The 24143-nt window shown below is 32.8% G+C and overlaps 1 protein-coding gene and 1 pseudogene across 2 annotated transcripts; both read left to right on the forward strand.

Annotated features, from left to right (window-relative positions):
- Positions 1–919: 919 nt before the first annotated feature.
- Positions 920–3983, forward strand: LOC142637895 (WAT1-related protein At2g39510-like). 2 transcript variants are annotated; one of them, XM_075811859.1, is made up of 7 exons: positions 920–1130; positions 1236–1298; positions 1396–1512; positions 1615–1852; positions 2851–3039; positions 3146–3297; positions 3736–3983. In XM_075811859.1, exons 1-7 carry the CDS (start codon positions 931–933, stop codon positions 3938–3940), a joined length of 1164 nt encoding a protein of 387 aa, XP_075667974.1. In that variant the 5' UTR covers positions 920–930; the 3' UTR covers positions 3941–3983. The 2 variants fall into 2 exon arrangements, with proteins under 2 accessions (XP_075667974.1, XP_075667973.1); XM_075811858.1 differs by lacking the exon at positions 2851–3039.
- Positions 3984–15946: 11963 nt separating this feature from the next.
- On the forward strand, positions 15947–23266 carry LOC142638070 (WAT1-related protein At2g39510-like; annotated as a pseudogene).
- Positions 23267–24143: the final 877 nt, after the last annotated feature.

The following is a 24143-nucleotide window of genomic DNA, read 5'->3' on the forward strand; positions in this document are numbered from 1 at the left end:
TGTGCTTGTATAGGTCAATAATTAATACAGTGCAAGTGGGTTGAATTTTATCATTTAGTTTACAATATTTTTATAAACACAATGACAAATAGATATGATAACTGCAAAATAAAATTGTAACACCTACTCACATTGATAATAGATAATGACAACTAATAATGAATTATCATATAACGGTTTCAAAATATGAAGAAAAAAATTTGAATGAAATTATAAAAATTTATATATTTACTTTTTTTATTTGGTCGATAACTCAATATATTCAAGTATTCTTTTTATTAAATTTGATTTAATTTAAATTTCTTAATAACCCATTAAAAAAGGTTTCAAAGAACTGCCATTGATAGAATATGGGGGGGGGGGGGGGGGGGTGGGGGGGGACATACAAGAATTACATATTTACCTTTCTTTTGTTTAAATGTTTGAAAATAATTGAATAGAATGTAAAGTAACCACATTTGAGATTTGAGGGGAAAAAAATAATAATTTATGACATTATTCTTATTATTATTATCATCATCATTATTATTATCATCGTCATCATCATTATGTCAATTCTTTAACAATAAATATTGTAAAACATATTTCTTTCCATCATTTCCTCCAGATTTTGGAGGGATTAAAGAAGGACTTATGACAATAATAAATAGCAAAAAGGTTTTTTTTTTTTTTTTTTTTTTTTCTCTCTGCTATTAAACTCTCAGGAATGGAAATAATTTTTTATTTTTAAATAATTTTTTACATTCCATTCTCCCTTTTAATTCCCCTCTACCAAACAAGTTATAAAGGTGGAAGTATTATGATTGATTTTTATCCATGAGAAAAAGAAAAAAGGAAAAAAAAAAAAAAGGAACTATATATAGCGAACTTCATACTTCATTTTGCTTGAACCTTTTCACATTAGAGAGAGAAAGAAAGATTCAGCTTAACATGTCTATGGAGTCTAGGACTCAATTGTATAAGAAGGTGAAGCCATTTGTGGCAATAATTTTAGTGCAACTTGGCCATGCAGGGATGTCCATAATCGGTAAGCTTGCTCTAAACAAGGGAATGAATCCACGTGTGTTCATAGCCTACCGGTATGCCGTTGCCACTGTGATCATTGCCCCTTTTGCTATTGTCTACGATAGGTCTCCACCTCTTCGCTTCTTTTTAAATTTACAAGATTTTCTACTCTTTTCTTCAATTACATGTAGATGAAAAAGCTAATCACATTAATTTAATGCTCTTAACAGGAAGAAAAGGGCAAAGTTGACCTACTCTATCTTTGCCAAGATTATGTTGCTTGCCTTACTGGGGTAAGAATTTAAGCTTTTGGTTCAACCAAAACATTTTACATATATATATATATTGCCCCGTTGGATTACACTTGAACTTTCATTTTTTACTTCTCAGGCCTGTAGCATACCAGAACTTGTACTACGAGGGGATGAAGCTTACCACGGCAACTTATTCAAGAGCATTGTTCAATGTTGTTCCTGCGTTTACATTTGCAATGGCTTGGATTTTACGGTAATTCTCTTTAGTCCCATTCACGTACGTTTATGCATGCATATATACACATGATGTATTAAATATACGGGGTGCTTCAAATATTTGTGAATGCTTTTGTAGTCTTGAGAAAGTAAATATTAGGAGACGGGGTAGCCAGGCAAAGGTATTGGGGACCATTGTCACGATTGGAGGAGCTATGCTTATGACTCTGGTTAAAGGTCCTTCGTGGATTTGGCCATGGACATATAAACATGGCTATCAAGAATCTACTAGTGCAGGAAATAAGCAAGATGTCATCAAGGGTGCTCTCATGATGCTAGCGGGTTTTTTCTGCTGGTCTGGTTACGTTAATCTTCAAGTAAGAGTCTAATGATCAGCGTTAATTAATTTAATTTAATTTGCAATTTCAGTAGTTTAAAGTGAGCATGCTTGAAGAAGTGGACCAGGTTAGTGGCCATTGGGAAATTTAATTTAAACCCCAAACACTCATGTAGTGGATTAATTGAATAAATTATGCATGTTCCAAATAGATATTCCAACAAAGGAGGAATTCAATCATTGGTATAACATACCAAATCTAAAGAAATAATATTGAAAGTAGTAAACAAAAAAAACAAAAAAGATAACAGAGTCGAAAACCAGTTAAGAAATTATTCAAAAGGATAATTACTTTGGTACAAACCCTGAAGAACATCCACCAAAAGAAACTGTCACAATCTGTTAGAACGTACAAAACCTTTGTAACATAAACACTATGCAATCTCAACAAAAGCCCTGCTTGCTTTCCACCGTAGTGGTTCCAAAAGTTTTGGAATTCTTCTACACGAATTTCCTCCACAAATGAACCTTTTTTGCAATGACTAAAACACAAAAATTTGGAATCCTCTTTCACGCAAGTTTTGTCGCATGACCTTTGTCAACATCTAGCTAAAACATTATAGTAATCAACATCATTATTGTTGTTTCCAAAATTATTATTATTATTATTATTTTCCTAGAGATTACCTCCAAACCAGTTTGGAGGAACATTTATCCAATCCATTACATGAACAATTCAGAAGACAATCATTGTATTTCAGTCACTTGACATATTTAATGAATTAACACATGGATGGTTTTATAAATTACTACAAAAATTTGGAAAAAAAAACTCTATCCATGTTTTTTTTTTTTTTTTCCCTTTTGATTTTATAGTTTGATTGTTACAACGATGGGGAATAGGGGATTGTAAACTCTAGACGTCTCCTTAAGAAACACTAAAAATTTCCAATTAAACTACAATGCTCTTAGCATTCCAAAAAAGTTTTAGTTAGACTTAATTAGTAATGAGATATAATTATTATTGTTGCTATGTAGGCAATTACACTGAAATCATACCCTGCAGAGCTTTCTCTAGCAGCTTTAATAAGTCTGATGGGCACAATGGAAAGTTTTATAGTGGCTCTCGCAATGGAATGGAGGAACCCCAAGGCTTGGTCATTGCGCTTAAATATTATGCTCTTGCCTGTTGTATATGCTTTGAGAAACTCTACATTCAATTACATTGTCTTTTGATGTGCTTTTCTCTTCACAGTGCTTCTTTCAAAAATATTTTGAAGCTCTTGCTATGTCTAAGAATTGCATTTATACTCTCAACTGAAATTTTACGCAGGGCATAGTAACTACAGCATTCAGCATTTACATTCATGGAATGGTAATAAAGGAAAAAGGACCTGTTTTTATGACTGCTTTTAATCCACTAAGCATGATTCTAGTCGCAATTATAGGCTCCTTCGTTTTGGTTGAGGCAATGTTCTTAGGAAGGTACGCATTGATTTTTCTATCCTACTAGGCCTACTAATAAGTATAGCAACACAACATTTTTTACAATTATTAATATGGTCTGTTGTGATTAGTGCATAATAAAAGTAGTATCAATGATGAATCTAGATGAAACTAATGTTACTCCATTCATAATATGCCATATTAACAGTTGTAAAAAAAAGTGGTCCCTAGCATTACAATTATGCATAGAGAAAAAAAGTGTTTGGAATTTTGATTCAAAATCTTTTGTTTTGATTTGGGACATTCATCAAAACACACATTATTTAATTATTGTAGTTTTTTTTTTTTTTTTGCATGAGATTGTTTAATTATTGTAGTTGATACGCTTTACTTGATTAAAGAAAATTGTTGGAAAAAGATTTGGAATCGTAAACATTGTATGACTATGCACTAACTTAGGTTATTGAACTATTTTAGCGTTATTGGAGCAATTGTGATTATTGTTGGCCTATGTATGTTTTTATGGGGCAAGAGCCAGGATCAACCATTGAATTCAGGCGCTGAAAAGGTTGTAACGACTGCCCAAAATATGGCTACTGCGGATGAGCGGATGATGACTTCAAATCAAGAATTTATGGCCATCAATGTGACAAGTGCAAAATCTACTGATGGAACTGCATGAAAATAGCGGATATGATATATTATTATATGCTTATTGTTGTAATTGGTGTCTTCTATATGAAAAATGTTCCATTCATTGTGAAATCATATTCTAAATATATATAATAAAATTTGGATTTTAATAGTAGTGGTTGCACTAAGTGGCTATTTTTTCTTTGAGTAATATTACAGTCATAAATTATTTTATAACATTTTTACAAACTGTTGATGTGTCCAGCTTCTTATTAGTTTTCATTTTTTTTTTTTAGAATACTAAATATTTTTAACACACACACAGGAAGATGGGAGAAAGTTTTTTAAAGAAACTTACAGTGATGTATATCCAAAAGGGCCTAACTTTTGGATACACAGCACAGACTTTAAACCTCTTAAACTCACACTCATTTTCCAATGTGGAATTAACCCACTGTTTTTTCTTTTGAGAATACTAAGTATTTTTAGCACACACATATGGGAAGAGGGGAGAAGATTTTTTTAAAGAAACTGTACGTTTTTAGACCCCTTAAAACACAATTGGATTAACCTAGTTAACAAGCCAAGTTATTACTTAGTCCAAATTTCAGATCTAGGTTAAAACAAAACAATCATATCATGCAAAGTAACGGAAATATAAAGAACACAATGATTAACCCAGCACAGACTTTAAGCCTCTTAAACTCACACTCATTTTCCAATGTGGGATTAACCCACTGTTTTTCTTTTGAAAATACAAAGTATTTTTAGCACACACATACAGGGAGAGGGGAGAAGATTTTTTTAAAGAAACTGTACGTTTTTAGACCCCTTAAAACACAATTGGATTAACCTAGTTAACAAGCCAAGTTATTACTTAATCCAAATTTCAGATCTAAGTTAAAACAAAACAATCATATCATGCAAAGTAACGGAAATATAAAGAACACAATGATATGATGACCCAGGAAAACCAAACTGATAAAAAACCTGGGGAGGATTTAACTTAGCTATCCTCAAGGTAAAATTGAATTCACTATGAAATAATCGAAGTTTGTACAATAGCGACTTAGACCACTAACATCCTATTGCTACCCACCAGTAGAAAACTTACTGACACGACCATGTGCAAGCTCCGAGACCGCAGACTCCTTCTTTCTTGGATTCTCCAGCAAGTACAAACACTCCCGCTTGTGTATTTTTAAGCTCTTATGGCAGCAACTTAATGATCACCAAGTTCTTGACATCAATCAATATCTTGATAACCCTTAGTGTGTGTGAAGGCAAACACCTCTAGATCTTACAAGAGATTCACACATACAGCATAAACAAAAAAAAAAAAAAAAAAAGACTCTAGAGAGCTTTTGGGTACAAGCCCTAGATACAAAAAGAGGCACACTCTTCTCTCTCTTAGAAGCCTTTAAAAACGTGCTTAGGGTTTCCTTTATATAATGGGAGAAGTAGATCAGAAACTCTAATCCTTAATGGGCTTGAGCTGAGTTGGAAAAATTTGTAGAAAAACAATCTGCATGACTTTCGATCGGTTGAGTCTAATTCTCGATTGATCGAGCCAGGCAAAATTGTATAATAAATTCTGCAGCAACTCGATTCCAACTTTACATAAAAGACACATACTTTAAGCAGTCTAAACAAGACTAAAACGTTTTGATCATGGTTTGCCAACATTACAAATTAGAGTTTTAATACATTTAAACCTAAAGGTCTTAGAACCTAACAGAAACTTACAGTGGTGTATATCCAAAATGACCTAACTTTTAGATACACAGCACAAGCTTTAAACCTTTTAAACTCGCACTCATTTTCCAATGTGGGATTAACCTATTGTTTTTTCTTTTGAGTATACTAAGTATTTTTAACACACACACACACGGGGAGAGGGGAGAAGATTTTTTTAAATAAACTTACAGTAGTGTATATCCAAAATGGTCTAACTTTTGGATATACAGCACAGACTTTAAATCTCTTAAACCCACACTCATTTTCCAATGTAGGATTAACCCACTATTTTTTCTTTTGAGAATACTAAGTATTTTTGGATATACACCACTGTAAGTTTCTTTAAAAAAAATCTTCTCCCCTCTCCCCGTGTGTGTATATGTTAAAAATACTTAAAATTCTCAACAAAAAAAAAAAAAAGTGAGTTAATCCCACATTGAAAAATGAGTGTGAGTTTAAGAGGTTTAAAGTTTGTGCTGTGTATCTAAAAGTTAGGCCCTTTTGGATATACACCACTGTAAGTTCTTTAAAAAAAAAAAAACTTATCTCCTCTTCCCGTGTGCGTGTGCTAAAAATACTTAGTATCTAAAAAAAAAAAAAACAGTGGGTTAATCCTACATTGGAAAATGAGTATGAGTTTAAGAGGTTTAATATCTATGCTGTGTATCTAAAAGTTAGGCCATTTTGGATATACACCACTATAAGTTTCTTTAAAAAAACCTTCTCCCCTCTCCGCTTGTGTGTGTGTGTGTGTCAAAAATACTTAGTATTCTCAAAAGAAAAAACAGTGGGTTAATCCCACTGTAGACGACTAAATTTCTTAGTTCGAAATAAATCAAACAAGTGAAATAGTTTCACAAATGCGAATTTGTATTGATGAATATGTGATACAATTCTCTGTAATTATAAAAGAGTGATCCTCTAATTTGATCTCCTTGAAAGATTTGTTGATTGAAATTGTGGTAATGTGATTTTGATTCGAACACAAGATATCCTTCAATTTGGCTGAGGAATGGATCGAAGATCTTTAAAACGGAATTACAATGAATCTCTGGCTATGAGCTTGTTAGAAATTCTTTGTTCTTTGTGTTCTTCGCGTTCTTCGTGTTCTTGGCGTTCTTCGACATTGAAGGTTTGTGGTGGAAGTTCTTCGGTGCTTTAGAGGCTTGATTCCGTAGAATTTCGTTGATTTATGGTGTGTTGAGGTTCCTGGAGGCTTTTGAGCTTGATTCCAGTGAACTTTGAGATTTAGGAATATGATTTAGATGATTCCTCTTCGATTGTTCTTCGTATTTGAAGGTTTGTGGTGGAAGTTCTTCGGGGCTTTGGAGGCTTGAATCCGTAGAGCTTCACCAATTTGTGGTTTATTGAGGTTTCTAGAGGCTTTTGAGCTTGATTCCAGTGACCTTTGAGATCTAGACAAGTAGTTTGGATGACTTTGCTTCGAATGTTATCTGTATTCGAGATTGAAGTTCTTGAAATTCCTAGAGGCTTCGGGGTTTGATTCCAGCAGAGCTTCTGGATTTCTGAACTCAAGATCTCTTTTTTCTGTCTGTCCCCTTAAATGTCTTGGGAAGGCTTCTATTTATAGGAGTTTAGGGGTGGGTGAGCGACACGTGGCGGAGTCTGATTGGTGACACGTGGCGGATTCTGATTGGTCCGCTTATGTCATCGCTTACACGTGCTGGATTGCTTGTGTCATCGCTTACACGTGCTGGATTGCTTGTGTCATCGCTTACACGTGTTAATGCGGTTTCATGCCTTTATTTCAATGACACTTGGCAAATTTCTATTGGTTTCTGAATAGTGATGGCAAAACCTAGCAGCAGTACGTGGCACTTTGTAATTGGTTGTATTTTGTGGACTTGGTAGTATGATGTGTCAGCTTGTGATAGGTTGGGAATTTTCCCTCTCTACACCCACATTGAAAAATGAGTGTGAGTTTAAGAGGTTTAAAGTCTGTGCTTGGTATCCAAAAGTTAGGCCCTTTTGGATATACACCATTGTAAGTTTCTTTAAAAAAATCTTCTCCCCTCTGTATGTGTGTGTGTGTGTTAAAAATATTGGTTTTTATCTAGACCTACTATTAACATCATTTTTTTTATTTACCAATAACTACGTACCATATTAGTAGTTTGTAAATTTTTTTGTAAAAAAATTTGTATCTCTTGCATTATTTTTTGAATAATGCTACAGTCACAAACTATTTTACAATATTTTTACAAACTACTGATATTACCAACTTTTTATTGGTTTTCATCTAAGCCCACCATTAATATCACTTTTTCATTCACCAATAATCATTATTTTTATTCTTTTTCTCTGTAAAAAGTGGTTACACTTTCATTAATTGTTAAATTTGTTTATCTCATTAATTGTTAGGGTAGTTTAATTTAGCTAAAAATATATTACCTAATAAGTTTCAAGAAATTAGAAATTCTTCCCTAACTATAAATTTCTATTTCTTAAAATTTTAAGATATTAAAACTAAAATTTTATTTTATTTTAATTATCTATCATAATCCCCTATTTAATATAATAAAACTTGCACACTACATGTTGTAATTGGGTCAAATGAGTATGTAGTAGGGTAGTTAATTTAGTTTCAAGTGACTCACTAATTATTATAATAATAATTTTGATAATATTTGTAAAATATTTTTTTGCATAAAAGTTTTAATTAATCAGTCACACGAGCATGCTATTTGTATGATTGTATCTCTTGTAATACTTTGTTTTTGCACTTCTAGTGTTATATATATGGCTTGAATTTTAAGGTATGTGCACGAATTGCATCTCCATTTATACCAAAAGATTATTGCATCTCCATTATTTGGTTTTGTCCGTTACTTTCTCGGCATTGATTTCACGCCTTACGTTTCACTAATTCTTTAGCCAAGGAATGAAGGAAAGTACACATGATTTGTTGACTAAAAATCACGCGTAGGATGCTAAGCTCGTGTAATATGTTTGTTTATAGGTATTTTTTAAATAAAAAAAAAAGAAAAAAGAAAAAAAAAGGACTGGACAGAATCTGAAGAGAGTGATTTTTGATTGAGTTCGTTTGGTTAAGGTGAAATGGGGGTAAATAAAAAATCAAGGGAAAAAAAAAGCATGAGGTTTTTAAGTTTTCCTTTGTTTGGTTAGATTGAAAAAATAGATGAAAGAAAAGAGGGGGTAATTGGGAGTTTTTCTTGAGCCCATCAAGATGTATTTATCCAAATCGGAAAGAAAAAGAGAGTAAAAAACTACTAGATTGGGAAAAATTAGACCCAAACTCATTAACCCTACTGAATTTGAAGGAATAATATAGATATTGTAAAGTTTTAGACCTCTTAACACAATATGTTTAATCTAGTTATTTAGCCAAGTGATTACTTAGATAAATTATTCAGTTCTAGGTTAACACATATAAATCATATCATGTAAATAATGAGGAAATATAAAGAACACAACGATATGATAATTCAGGAAAACCTAACCGGTAAAAAACCTGAGGAGGATTTAACCTAACTATCTTCAAAGTAAAAACAGATTCATTATGAAATAATTGAATTTTTTACAATAAAACTTAGACTACTAACATCTTATTGCTATCTTGTGTAGAAAACTTATTACCACGACCACGTGACAATTCCGAATCCACAAACTACTTCTTTCTTTGATCTGCTGCAACCACAAGTTCTCCTACTTGTGATTTTGAGACTCCACTCAAAGGTTTCAAATCTTCTTTAAATTCTTTAAGTAGCAACTAAAGCGATCATCAAGCTCTTGATACGAATTTTGATCTTGATAATCCTATGTGTGTGTATGAAGATAAACACCTCAAGATCTCACAAAAGATTCACCACACAACACTCAAAAGGCCTTCTAAAATGTAGCTAGGGTTTTTCCTTTTATATGTGAAGTAAGACATAAAACCCTACCCGACAAATGGGCTTGGGTTGAATTGAAAATTCTACGGAAAATTAAATCTGCACGAGTTTCAATCGATCGAGTCTAATTTTTGATCGATCAAGCCTTGCAGATTTTGTCCAATAATTTTTACAATAACTCGATTCAAATTTTACAATTAAACATACTTTGAGCAAGCCTAAACCTAGACTCTATGTTTTGATCATGGTTTTTCAACACATTATATATTGAAGTTGATAGGCCAAAAATGTATTGACTTCTTATGATGAATTAATTGATTAATTACCCAAGTTTATTGATTAATCAAATTAACATGCAATGTACGTGGCAGCACAAATAAATCACCAACTAAAATATAATGCGGCGAAAATAAAGTTGACACGGTGATTTGTTTATGAATGGGGAAAACCTTCGAGGAAAAAACTCTACCGGGTGATTTTAAGGTCACCACTCCTGAGAATTCACTATTATCACAACAAGCAGTTATAAATAAAGGAATCCAGTACCTTATACCAACCTACAGTTGAACCCTTACCCCAATACACAATTGGACTTGTTCTGTAGTGACAATCTCTCCTTGTATTGCATGGCTCCTAGTACGTGACTAACCAAAAGATGTGCGGATCTCAGTACGCGACTTGATCACCAACTTGAGAAAGATGTTAGCTGCATCTTCAGTTCATCAAACGGTGAAGATCACGAAGCTGCTTGGTCACAAAACCCTGTGGTGTACAAATATAGCAACTTCTTCAAGATGAATTAGGGCAAACTAGGTTTCCAGTCACAATTTGCATGAACTACTCTTTGCTTCACACTTGTGCAACTTGAGCAACCTATGACAGCCCTTAAAACAATCCTTATATATGTTTAGGGTTGTGAGAAAAGAATGCCCAAACATACATTCACGGATTAGAATGAAATCAGATTTGAAAATTTGATTTTCTTAAATCTCGATAGATACCCTATATGTTGAGCTGCTGTCGAGTTTCGTGCTTAGACAACTTTTTAAATCTCGATAGATACTAGCTATCGAGCTAGCTGTCGAGTTTTAATGAACAACACTTCTTTACTTGTTTCTTGGACAGACTTTCATGGCTTTAACACTTGAACTTGAAACCTTGTTCTTTGAAATATTAAACACATCCTAGATTTACCCAAATACAAGTAAAGTGCGTTTTGTCAAAGGATTAGTCAATTACATAAAAGATTGACATATATTCCTAACATGATTTACATATGTCCTAACAAAATTTCTAATACATTAGTCCCTAAGGTCTTAGAATTTAACAGATATATAGATAGAGAGTTTTGGACCTGTGAACAAAAATAGGTCATCCTATACCCAAACCACTAAAATGGCTAGTTGGGTTAAGTTGCAGGTCACATGAGTTGAAACTTTTCTAGAGCATTTTTTTTTTCCTCTAATGCATGATTGGCTACCTAAACTAAAATCATCATAACATTTTACACCCTTCCATCTGTTTTGGGGTTAAGTCTCTAATGAAATTGAGCATTAAAAGACCATTTTACTCCTCCCTCCAAATAGATGGTTGAGGGTAAATTGATCTTTTAATGCTACATTTCATTGGATTTAATTAAGAAAGTGACAAGAGGGAGTAAAGTGTTGCAAGTCACATGAGTTGAAACTTTTCCAAAGCAATTTTTTTTTTCTCTCTATAATGCATGATCGGCTCCTTAAATTAAAATTAGCACAGCATTTTACCCCCTTCCATTTGTTTTGGGGTTAAGTCTAATGAAATTGAGCATTAAAGATCAATTTACCTCTCCCTCCAAAATAGATGATTGAGGGTAAATTGATCTTTTAATACTACCTTTCGTTAGATTTAATTGAGAAAGTGACAAGAGGGAGTAAAGCATTGCACGAGTTTTAGTTTAGAGGCTAATTGTACATTTTTATTTTTTAAGAGGCAAGTATAGAATGCGGTATTGTTTAAGATGAAAAAAATGTATTTTTCCATAAATAAATAATAATAAAATATTGCAACAAATGCAAATACACCATGAAAACACTACTTAATCCTTTAACTATGAGATGGATTGCATTTTTTTTGCTAAACATGAGATGGATTGCATTGTCATTACAAATGAACAAACCTATTATCACCTTTAACTAAAAAAAAAGGCAAGATAGAGATGGCATGGCCTCTCTTCTCTCTATTGCTTTAAGTGTGCTATTGCAATCGATTATAAGTTAGTTTTTTTTGTTTAAATTATCCATTTTTTGTTGGTCTCATACTACCTTTTGTCTTAATTTTATTTCAGATAATAAAAGTAGAGCCACTAAATAAATAATTTTCAAACATGTACTTAATTAGAGCCACTAATATATATATATATATATATATAGACACACATATATACATGTTTTTAAAAACCGAACCGAGAACCGAACCTTTTTTTTTCAAAATTCCCTGTTCAACTCAGTTTTTGACTCGTTTTCACCGGTTTTAGGGTTTTTTACCAGACCGAACTGGCTCCCGATTCCCAGTTGAACCAATCGGACCGGCCGGTCTAGTTTTTAAAATAATGTGTGTGTGTGTGTGTGTGTGTGTGTGTATCTTTTTTTAGAAGGAAGTTTGAACTTTCATTCAATCGAATACAAGCTAAATCAGATGAAACAAAAAAAAATCAATTTTTGGGGGAACATCCTCCACATTCAGACTAAATATCAAAACAAAAAGCCCTCCGTGCAAGCACAAGATCTACTGCATTTCCTTTTTTCCCTACATGCTTGAAGCTACAAACCTTCACATCTTGAGCTAACACCATGGCATCATCAATAATCTTCCAAAACTGTGTAAATAAAGCTGACCCTTTTTGCAATGCTGGAACAATGAAGAATTGCCTTCAAAAATTACTTTTGACAGTCCGATCTCCCTATAAAACAAAATGGCACGACTTTGCCGCAAGAGCTTCCACAACATCCACATAGTGAGGTAGAGGGATTTTTTGAGTGAGTGCAGCAATAACTAGACCTTCGTGATTGTGGATGATGACCCTAATGCCTGTCATGTTGGACACTTCAAATGTAACTCCATCAAAATTAATTTTGAAATGCCCCTCTACCGGAGCAATCCATTTCACATAACTTGGATGAGAAGGAACCACTTGAGAGCACATAATGTGAACTTGGAACTCCAGAAGCCGCTTTTGAGCTTCCTTCATTGGTACCACAGCCTTATTGTGTATAATATTGTAAGGTTGAATTTTTTCAACCATTTGTTGGCTTTATTCCGTGCCAAATTTACTTGTAATTTAGCAATTAGATACCCTGTATTTAGGTGGAAATCATGTAAGGGTTGTGTGTGAGAGAGTGTGAAGAATTCAAGTGTGTGTGCAATCAAGAGGATTCTCACGACTAGATCTCGCGAGTGGCGACTCGCCAGAAGTGCCACATGTGTGAAGCATGCAAGAAGCTGAAGGGTAATGACAGCTGGAGCACTACAAGACAAAAGTACAATCTAGCCAATTAGTTATTTCACGACTGAAACTTGCGACTAGTCCCAGTCGCGAGTCAGAACCCCCTGTTATGCAGAAAAATGACATTTCACATTCCTTCTCATACCCTACTATAAATACCCATATACCCACGAAATGTAGAGAGCTACTAGAGAGAATTTTGAGAGAGAAACCTTAGAGAAAAACAAGATTGACTCATCCACAACCTTATACCTTTGATTCTCAAATTCCTCTACCCTCACCCTCTCCAGTGACTTACCCTTGAGAGAACCTTTAGCCAAATCCTTATTTCACCATATCCATATCAGTGAGAAGGTTATTTGGTGCCTGGGAAGCAGTTTAGAGAGGACTAATTCATTTGGTTGATGCAATGGGCTTATTGCGGGATCCGGTAAGCTAGAGAAGATAAGGTTAGACTTGACCATGTTGGAGCAAGAAGCTTAGAGGGCTTAGGTGCATCGGGTAGATTAGGCTTGGAGGGTCTATTACTATTCATGTATCCTAACTGATTTTCTAGTGGATCATTTTACCGCTTGGAGATCTGCGGAGAGGTTTTTCGCCGAGTTCTTCAGTTTTCTCTTCAATAACACGTGCTAATATTATCTTGTGTTTGCATCTTTCTAACTCTTACTCTTTGCTTTTAATTACTGCTGTATTGTGATTAAATTATGGCTTAGAGTAGTTTTCTTATTTGGGTATAGCTTATATTTATTATTCTGCACATACATTGTTTGAATATAAGCTTGTGTTGGTATTTTGAAATTGGAGGTCTAAACATTCACTTGTGTTTTACACACCAAGTGAACTTTCAAATATAATTGGCAAACTCTTAAATAGAGGTCAGGAATGGAGCTTTTACATGCAAAATGTTTGGCTCCAAATATGTTTAGAGTCTTGGATTTTAACGACTAATAAGAAAATTACATTTATTCTTGACTCACTTAACCCAAAATTTTATTGGTAAAGGTCAAAAATTAAAAGGACATAGATATCTTTATATTGTAGACACACAAAAAATGATAAATGTTATGAAAATATTGTAAAAATATTATAAAAATGTTATGAATGTAACACTTTTTTTTTTACAAAATGTGGTAATTAAATAGCTAAATAATATCTAATTTTTACAAATGTGTACTGTTTATTATCACTTTTTGTGTCTTTACAAGTACGTCTTTACAAGTACAATGTAAAAGCAGAATTTCCCACCAAATTAAGAAGATAAATAAAAAAGTTCCGTCCTTCATTAAATGCAGTCTGATTCATCCTCCAGTTACGTTTAGGCAAACCAATCAGCCCCTCATATTGTGGACACGTTTTCTTAGTGGACACTAAGTGTACTGAGTCCCCCGCTCCTTAGCTATGATAGTGCTCAATATTCTATACGCAAAAGATAGATGGTTTATAGCGAGAATCTTATAATATGTTTGATAACAGTTTTTATTTTTTATTTTTAAAAATTTATTTTTAAAAATATAAAGAAAAAATAATTTTTTGAAGAAAAAAATAGAAAATACTAAAATATGTTGTTATTAGGATTTGAATTCTAATGCTAACTCATTAAATGAGACAGATTTATTAAATCAAATACATGTATTTATTAACTTTTAAAAACTAGAAACTGAAAACAGCATTTTACATGTTTTCAGTGTCCTTCACAAATTGAGTTTTGAAAACAGTTTTTGTTTTCTGTCTATTTTGGTTTGCCAAACAAGTTTTTTAGTCTTAAAAATAAAAAATTGTTTTTAAAAACAGAAAATAAAGAGAAAAAACAGTTACCAAACATACCATTAACCTTGGAAGCTTATAAAAAATGAAATGATAGGTAAAGTAGAAAAAAAAATGTAAATAAACATAAAGACTTAAATATTTATCTCTCTCTTGTTCAAATGTTTTAAAGTAAATGACGTGAATGTAAATATAATCATGTTTGGAATTTGAATAGAAAAAAATAATTTTAACCCATCATCATCATCATTATTAATATTATGCCATTTCTTTTTTTTTTTTAAAATAGCTATGCGTTTAAGTGAAAAATTTTATCATAAAATCTTCAGTACAATTTCATAAAACATTTTTCATTTCATTTAATTCCTCCTAATTTTGGAGAGAGAGAAAAAAATGGACTTATGATAGAAAGAAATGGATTTTTTTTTTCTTCTCCCAATAGACAAGTGTAAAGAATATTATTTAAAATTATTTTCTTTACATTCCATTCCCCCGTTCTCTTCTCCCAAACAGGTTAAAAAGGTAGAAGTGTTTTGATTGATTTTTAATTGTAAAAAGTCTAGTCACAATTTTTTTTTTTTTTTGTAATTGTTAATATATCCAATCGCAATGAAGACGTTTTGTAGTTGTTAATCCAAGTCTAGTCCCAATAAAGATTTCTTATAATTGTTAATTTCTCAAAACCCAAATCAATCATGATCTCTCCCACTTAAGTTCTCATAGTCTATATGGGGTTACCAAATTGGGTTTGGTATAGTTTGTAATGGCTCATAAAAAGCACTAATCACATAAGCGTTATACCCCTAAAGTGCTAGTTTAGTTGCAATTGGGGCTCTTCGAAATCTCTTATAAATTCAAGATCCACTAATAACACTTGATGTGAGACTCAACACACACTTAAACAATCCAATTTGTGGTATCACAATAATTTTGATGTCCTAGATTAATTGGATATTGATAAACTGTTTGTTAAGTAGGTGTATGATGAGTCACATATCAGTTTTATACTAGATTGATAATAGCTACATTAACAACTACAAGAAAGCTCAATTTTGAGTTTATAACTAAATTAGTCATTTTGGAATATAACGCAAATGTGGCTAATGTTGTGTATGTATAAAATAGACTCCATGTGCTTCCTTTTGCTTGAAGCTTACATTAGAGAGAAATAAGAGAAATTTAGCTTCACTTGCCCATGGAGTCCAAGAATCAATTGTATAACAAGGTGAAACCGTTTTTGGCAGTAATTTTATTGCAATTTGGCTTTGCATGGCGGTCCATAATAGGTAAGTTTGCTCTAAACAAGGGGATGAGTCAACATGTGTTCATAGTCTACCAGAATGCCATCGCCACTGTTGTCATTGCTCCTTTTGCTATTGTCTTCGATAGGTCTCCATCTCCTCCCTTCTTATTATTGTTTATGATAAGCCAAGAATGTATTGACCCCTTGTGATGAATTAACAAATTAATTAGCCAAGTTGATTAATTAATCAGATTAACATACAATATGCGTGGCAGCACAAATAAATCACCAACTAAAATAAAATGCAGTGGAAAATAAAGTTGACATGGTGATTTGTTTACGAAAGGGGAAAACCTTCAAGGTAAAAACCCCATTGGGTGATTTTTAGTCCCGAGAACTCACTATTATCACAACAAGCGGTTACAAGTAAATAAATCCTAGTACCATATACCAACCTACAGTTGAACCCTTACCCCAATACCCATTAATAGATGCGCAGATCCCAGTACGCGACTTAATTACCAACTTAAGAAGGATGTTGGCTGCAAAGTTCTTTAGTGTCACACGATGAAGATCACGAAGCTGCTTGGTCACAAAACCTAACGGCGTACAAATGCAGTAGCTTCTTTAGCAGAAAGAAGAACTAGGGTAAATTCTGTCTCCGATCACAATTTGCATGAATAACACTTTGCTCTACACTCGTGCAACTGTGCAACCTCTGACGGCTCTTAAAATAATCCTTATATATGTTTAGGGTTGTGAGAAAAGAAAGTATAAACATGTACATACGGATTGGAGTAAAATCAGATTTGAAAAACTAATTTTCATAATTCTCGATAGATACCCTATCTATCGAGCATCGGGCTAAAGCTGCCTTTTAAGTTTCGATAGATGCAATCTGTCGAGCTAGCTGTAGAGTTTTAAAATCTAGTACTTCATCACTTGTTTCTTGGACAAATTTGCATGGCTTTAACACTTGGACTTGAAACCTTATTCCTTGAAGTATTAAACACATCCTAGATCAACCCAATTTACTTGTGTGTTTTGTCAAAGGATTAGTCAATTCTATATTGACATATGTTCCTAACATGATTCATATATGTCCTAACAGTTTACATGTGTTTCAACTCTTTTCTTCAGTGTTACATTTTAAGTGAGATGAAAAAGCTAATCACTCTAATTTAATACTCTTAGGGTTCGTTTGGAATTTGCTTATTTTACTGAAATTGAAAACTTTTTGCTGAAAGTACTGTAAATAAAGGTAAAAGTTAACTGAAATAGTATAGTGAGACTCATGAATAGTACCAAAAAGTATAGTGAGACTCATGAATAGTAGCAAAAATAAGCTGAATAGTAAAATAAGTTGGAAAAAATAATTTTTGCTAAGCGAACACTTAGGATCTGTTTGGGATCCGCTTATTTTGCTGAAACTGAAAACTTTTTGCTGAAAGTACTGTAGATAAAGGTAAAAGTTAGCTAAAATAGTATAGTGAGACCCATGAATAGTACAAAAAAATACAGTGAGATCTATGAATAATAGCAAAAATAAGCTGAATAGTAAAATAAGTTGACAAAAATCAATCATGTCAAACAGATACTTAACAGCAAAAAAGAGACCGCCAAAGTTGACCTTCTCTGTCTTTGTTGTGGTTGTGCTGCTCGCCTTATTAGGGTAAGAATCTGGACCATCACGCCATAATTAAGCTTTTTTGCCAAAGTTGACCTTCTCTGCCTTTGCTAAGGTTGTGTTGCTCGCCTTATTGGGGTAAGAATCTAGACCATCACGCCATAATTAAGCTTTTTGTCTTAAGCTTCAAAGTTCAACCAAAACATTTTACTCTTTATTTTTTGGCTCGGTTGGATCACACTTAACTGACTTAAGTTTTCATTTTCTCCTACTCAGGTCTGTTATAAACCAGAACTTGTTCTACCCCGAGATGAAGTATACTACAGCAACTTTCTCAAGAGCCATGTGCAATGTTCTTCCCGCTTTTGCATTTTCAATGGCTTGGATTTTAGGGTAATTCTCTTTAGTCCCATTCACATTTGTGCATGCATATACATGTATTAAAAATACGGAGTGCTTCAAATATTTGTGAATGCTTTTGTAGTCTTGAGAAAGTAAATATTAGGAGACGGCGTGGCCAGGCAAAGGTATTGGGGACCATAGTCACGGTTGGGGGAGCCATGGTTATGACACTGGTTAAAACTGAAAGGACCTATGTTGAATCTGCCATGGAAAAATGAAAATGGTCATCAAGAATCTACTAATGCGGCAAATAAGCAAGATGTCATCATAGGTGCTCTCAGGATTCTAGCAGGTTCGGTCGGCTGGTCTGGTTTGATTATTCTTCAAGTAAGAGTCTAATCGGCGATAATTTAATTTGCAATTTAAGTTTAAAATGAGCACACGCACGAACAAGTGGATCAGGTTAGTTGTCATCGGAAAATTTAATTTAAACCTCAAACAGTAGTCATGCAGTGGATTAATAGAATAAAATATGCATGTTCCAAATAGATATTCCAAAACAGGAATTCAATTATAGTTATAACGTACCAAATCTAAAGCAATAATAACGTATCCAAACAGTCATGCAGTTGATAATTATGAAATGGAAAACAAATAAGTAAACTATTCAAAAGAAAAATCACACCAGGTGATCAAACCCTAAAGAAAATCTGCTAAAAGAAATAGTTATAATCAATTAGAACATACAAACTGTTAGGTTCATATTTTTATATAATTGGTATATCCTATGACAAAACACACTTTACTTGTATTTGGGTAAATCGAAGTAGGTTTAAGATGATCTTACAAGTGATTACATCGAAGACATGAAGATTACTCAAGAACTGTTCAAGAAAAACTGAAAATTAGCAGGTTCCGATACTTCCTCAATACCTGTCGATCTATTGAAATTTATTAAAGCTCAATACCAGTCTCGATATATCTCGATCTATCGAGCTTACGAGATTTCTAATATAGTCTGCAACGTTTTGATTCTTAAAGGCTATTTGTTTATAGGTTTGCATAATCCTTATAGGACTAGAAAAGCCCAAGGTTTGTGTAAACCTAATTGGAATAAGAGAATTTATTTAAAAGGCCCATTAAGCTCCTATTTAAATAAGGAGGTGGAGAAAGAAAACCCTAATCCTAGAAAGCTTCATAAGTTTTTCTTTTTGAAACCCCAGCCTCCTCCTACAGAAGAAAGAGTTTTTGTTATGTTTCTTGTCATCTTTGGGTTCTATAATCAAGCAAATTATCTAGCACAAACATTGAAGATCTTATTGGTGTTTCTATTTGAAACTGTTGCAAATCAACTACAACAATCAAAGGGTTGTTGTATAGTTAGTCACGTACTAGAATCTATCCATGCAAAGAAGTTAGTCACAGATTGGAGATTTGTGTAAAACAAAGGAAAGAAGTTTGCTACAAGATCAAGTCCAATTGGATATTGGAGCAAATGTTCAACTGTAGGTAGGTATTTTGGGATAGGCTAACGTAGTGGTGACCTTAAATTCACCTAGTGGGATTTTTGACTTCCGAAAGGTTTTTCCCATTTTTCAACAAATCACCGCGTCAATTTAATTTTCGCTGCATTTAGTTTATTTGTTGATTTTTTTGTGCCTCCACGATTTGCATGTAATTTGACCTAATTAATCTACTTAAGTAATTGAATTAATTAACCGGAGTCAAGTTATCTTAACCCAACTAAAACCTTTATAACCTAGACACTCTATGCAATCTCAGCAAATATCACACTCCACTTTCCATTGTATTGGTTCCAAAACCATTGGAATTCTTCTACACAAATTTCCTCCCCGAATGAACCTTTTTTGCAACTCGAGACTCTAGAAACCAACATCAATGACTTAAACAAAAAAATTTGCAATCATCTTTGACGGAAGTTTTGTCACATAAAATTTGTCAACATCTAAAATGTTATAATAGTAATCAACATCATTATTGTTGTCACTGATAGACTAAAAATGTATTGACCCCTTGTGATGAATTAATCAATAAATTAGACAAGTGAATTAATTAAGTTCAATTACATACAATGAGCGTGACAGCACAAACAAATCACCAAATAATTAAATATGCAGTAGAAATTAAATGACTCGTTGATTTGTTTACGAATGGGGAAAGCCTACACGGCAAAAACCTCACCGGGAGATTTTAAGGTCACCACTCCCAAGAATCCACTACTATCAAAACAAGCGGTTACAAGTAAAGGAATCTCAGTACTTTATACCAACCTACAGTTGAACTCTTATCCCAATACCCAATAGGACTTGTTCTATAGTAACAATCTCTCATTGTATTGCACGGCTCCTAGTACGTGACTAACCAAAAGATGCGTGAATCCTAGTATGCAACTTATCACCAACTTGAGAAGGATGTTGGCTGCAAAGTTTTTTAGTTCATTACACAATGAAGATCATGAAGTTGCTTGGTCACAAAACCCTATGGTGTACAAACACAACAGCTAGTTCAAGATGAACTAGGGCAAATATTGTTTCCGATCACAATTTGCATGAACAAGACTTTGCTCAATACTTGCGCCAACTTAGACTACCCTTAAAATAATCCTTATATATGTTTAGGGTTGTGAGAAAAGAAAGCCCAAACACATAATCACGGATTAGATGAAAATTAGAACTAAAAATCTGTTTTTCATAAATCTCGATAGATACCCTAGCTGTCGAGCTGTTGTCGAGCCTCAGGCTGAACAGCCCTTTTAAACCTCGATAGATACTAGCTGTTTAGCTTTAATGAACAACATTTCTCCATTTTTTTCTTAGACAGACTTGCATGGCTTTAACACTTGAACTTGAAATCTTATTTCTTAAAGCATTAAACATATCCTAGATTTACCCAATTACAAGTAAAGTGCGTTTTGTCAAAAGATTAGCCAATACATAAAATGTTGACATATGCTCCTAACATCTAATCACATATGTCCTAACAGTCACCAAAATTATTATGACTTTTTTTTTTCCTAAGATTTACTTCCAAAAACCAGTTTGGAGGAATATTCTCTAACTCATTACGTGGATGATTCAAAAGATAATCATCGTACTTTTAGTCATATGACCTATTTAATGAGTTATGTGATTTGATTAAATAATTTATTGAGTCATGCAATTTAACATATATGAATGGTTCTATAAATCAGCACATAAATTTGGAAGAAAAATCTATAAATATGTTTTTATAATAAAAAAAATTAGAGCATGATACATGAATCCCATTTTAATGTTTGTTAATTTTTTTCCTTTTGATTTTATATTTTGATAGTTACAACAATGAGCAATGAGGATTTGAACTCTAAATGCCTTTATTATAAAGACTAGAAAGTGACAATTGAACTACAAGGTTTTAAGCATTCCAAAAATGTTTTAGTTAGACTTAATTAGTGATGATGTATAATTGTTGCTTTGTAGGCAATTACACGGAGATCATACCCCACAGAGTTTTCCCTAACAGTTTTAATATGTTTGATGGGCACACTGGAAAGTACCATAATGGCACTTGCAATGGAATGGGGGAACCTCACGGCCTGGTCAATACACTTAGATATTAAGCTCTTAGTCGTTGTATATGCTGTGAGAAACTCTACATTTTATGTCATTTTCTATTCACAGTGCTTCTTACAAAAATATTGTGAGGCTAGCTATGTCTAAGACTTGCATTTATACTCACAAGTGAAATTACGCAGGGCATGGTAAATTCAGGGCTCACCATTTGCCTTCAAGGACTAATAATAAGGAAAAAATACTTGTTTTTGTGACTGCTTTTAGTCCACTAAGCGCAGTTCTAGTCACAATTATCGGCTCCTTTATTTTGTGTGAGGCTATGTGCTTAGGAAGGTGCACATTGATTTTTCAATCCGACTAGGCCTACTATTAAGTCTAGCAATACTATATCTTTCACAACTATTAACATGACATCTTGTGATTAGTATATAATAAAAGTGGAATCAATGATAAATCTAGATGAAAGTAATGTTGCTTTAATCACAATATGTCATGTGAATGGTTGTAAAACATTTTGTCCCTAGCAATACTATCATGCACAAAGAAAAAACAAGGTGTTTGGAATGTCTATTTAGAATCTTTTGTTTCATTTGGGACACTCATCTAATACCACAAATTAAGTATTGGTGTTGATATTTTTCATTTGGTTAAAAAAAATTGTTGGAATAAAATTTGGAATCATGAACATTGTATGACCATGGGCTAACTTAAACAACTGAACTATTTTTAGCGTTATTGGAGCAATTGTCATTATTGCTGGCATATATATGGTTTTGTTGGGCAAGCGAGGATCAATCAGGATCAAAGTCAGGCGGTGAAAAGGTTATACCAACTACCCAAAATATGGCTACTATGAATGAGGGGATAATGGCTTCAAATTAAGAAGTTGTGGCCGTCAATGTGACAACTATAAAATCTACAAATTGAATTGCATGAAAATAATGGATATGGTATTTATGCTTATTGTTGTAATTGGTGTCTTCTACATTGAAAAGTACCATTTCATGTGAAATCATATTCTATAGAATAAAATTTGGGTTCTAAAAGTTGTAATTGCACCAAATGACAAAATCATATCTGTGAATTTTTTTCAAAGTCGAAATGACATTTACAAATGAAAAAAAATTATTGATTAGATAACTACCCAATGAAATTTACGAAATTTTTTGTTTTTTTAATTAATATATGTATGTTTTTAGACCCCTTAAAATGCAAGTTGTTTAACCTAATTAATTAACCAAGTAAATACTTAGGTTTATTATTCAAATCTAAATTAACACAAACAAATCATATCATGTAAAGCAGTGCGGAAATATAAAGAACACATGATATGATAACTCAGGAAAACCAAACCAGTAAAAAACCTGGGGAAGATTTAACTTAACTATTCTCAAGGTAAAACAAATCCACTATGAAATAATTGAAGTTTTACAATAAAACTTAGACCACTAACATCCTATTACTACCTCGAGTAAAAAACTTACTACCACGACCACGTGACAGCTCCGAGTCCACAGACTACTTCTTTCTTAGATCCACTGCAGCCACAAGTTCTCCTACTTGTGTTTTTCTTTAAGCTCTTGAAATAGCAACTGAAGATATCACCAAGTTCTCGACATCAATCTTGATCTTGATAACCTTAAGTATGTATAAAGGTAAACACCTCTAGATCTTACAGAATTTGTGGCCATTGATGTTACAAGTATAAAATCTACTCATGGAACTACTTGACGATAGCAGATATTGTGTGTGTGTTTGTGTCTATATATATATATTAAAAAATATGGAAGACGAATTCCAATCAATATGTAGTATCTAGTGTAATATTTTTGTTCAAAGTTTAAACACTTCTAGTGTTAGATGTGGCTTGGTTTTAAACGAGCTGCACGAGTCTCCATTACTTGGTTGCCACTTATTCTTTGAGCAAGGAAATTAAGTATATGTTCATTGACAAACATTGACTACAAACTTAATTTGTAACCAATGGTTACAACTTCACTCAATATCTTATTATTGAGTATAAATTTTGATAAATCCACTATTGCACTATATATTTTTTATATCCTCTATGCTTACAATTTTTTTTTAAAAATTAAATATTAATAACTATGTTATCAAACAAATATTTAATTTCAAATTTATAGTCTAAAATTATTTATATAACTTATGGATCAAATAGTAAATAATATCTTATTAGCACGAATTTCACATGCATGTTAAAAATATAAAGAATATGCAATCCTGTGGTTACAATTTTGAAATATGTAGCCGTATTAATTTTTTTAGTGGGAGTGATAGCCAAAGTTTGTCTATAGATGACAATTTTTTTTACAAACTTAGTTGTAGTCTAAGGTTATAGATCTCACTAAAAAATTAAACATGACTATATATTTTGAAAATTTAACTATTGAATTGCATTATGCTTATTTTTTTAACATACATGTCAAATGTTGTGCAAATTAGGTGTTATTTCTTATTTTATTCTTAAATTTGTTTTTTATGCATAATTTTAAATTACAAAAACTTAAAATTCAAACTTATGATTGATGATATAACTATTTGTTCAATTTTTAGACCCCTTAAACACAAACGAATTAACTTAGTTATT

This window comes from Castanea sativa, chromosome 6, assembly GCF_040712315.1.
Source record: "Castanea sativa cultivar Marrone di Chiusa Pesio chromosome 6, ASM4071231v1".
Taxonomy (NCBI): domain Eukaryota; kingdom Viridiplantae; phylum Streptophyta; class Magnoliopsida; order Fagales; family Fagaceae; genus Castanea; species Castanea sativa.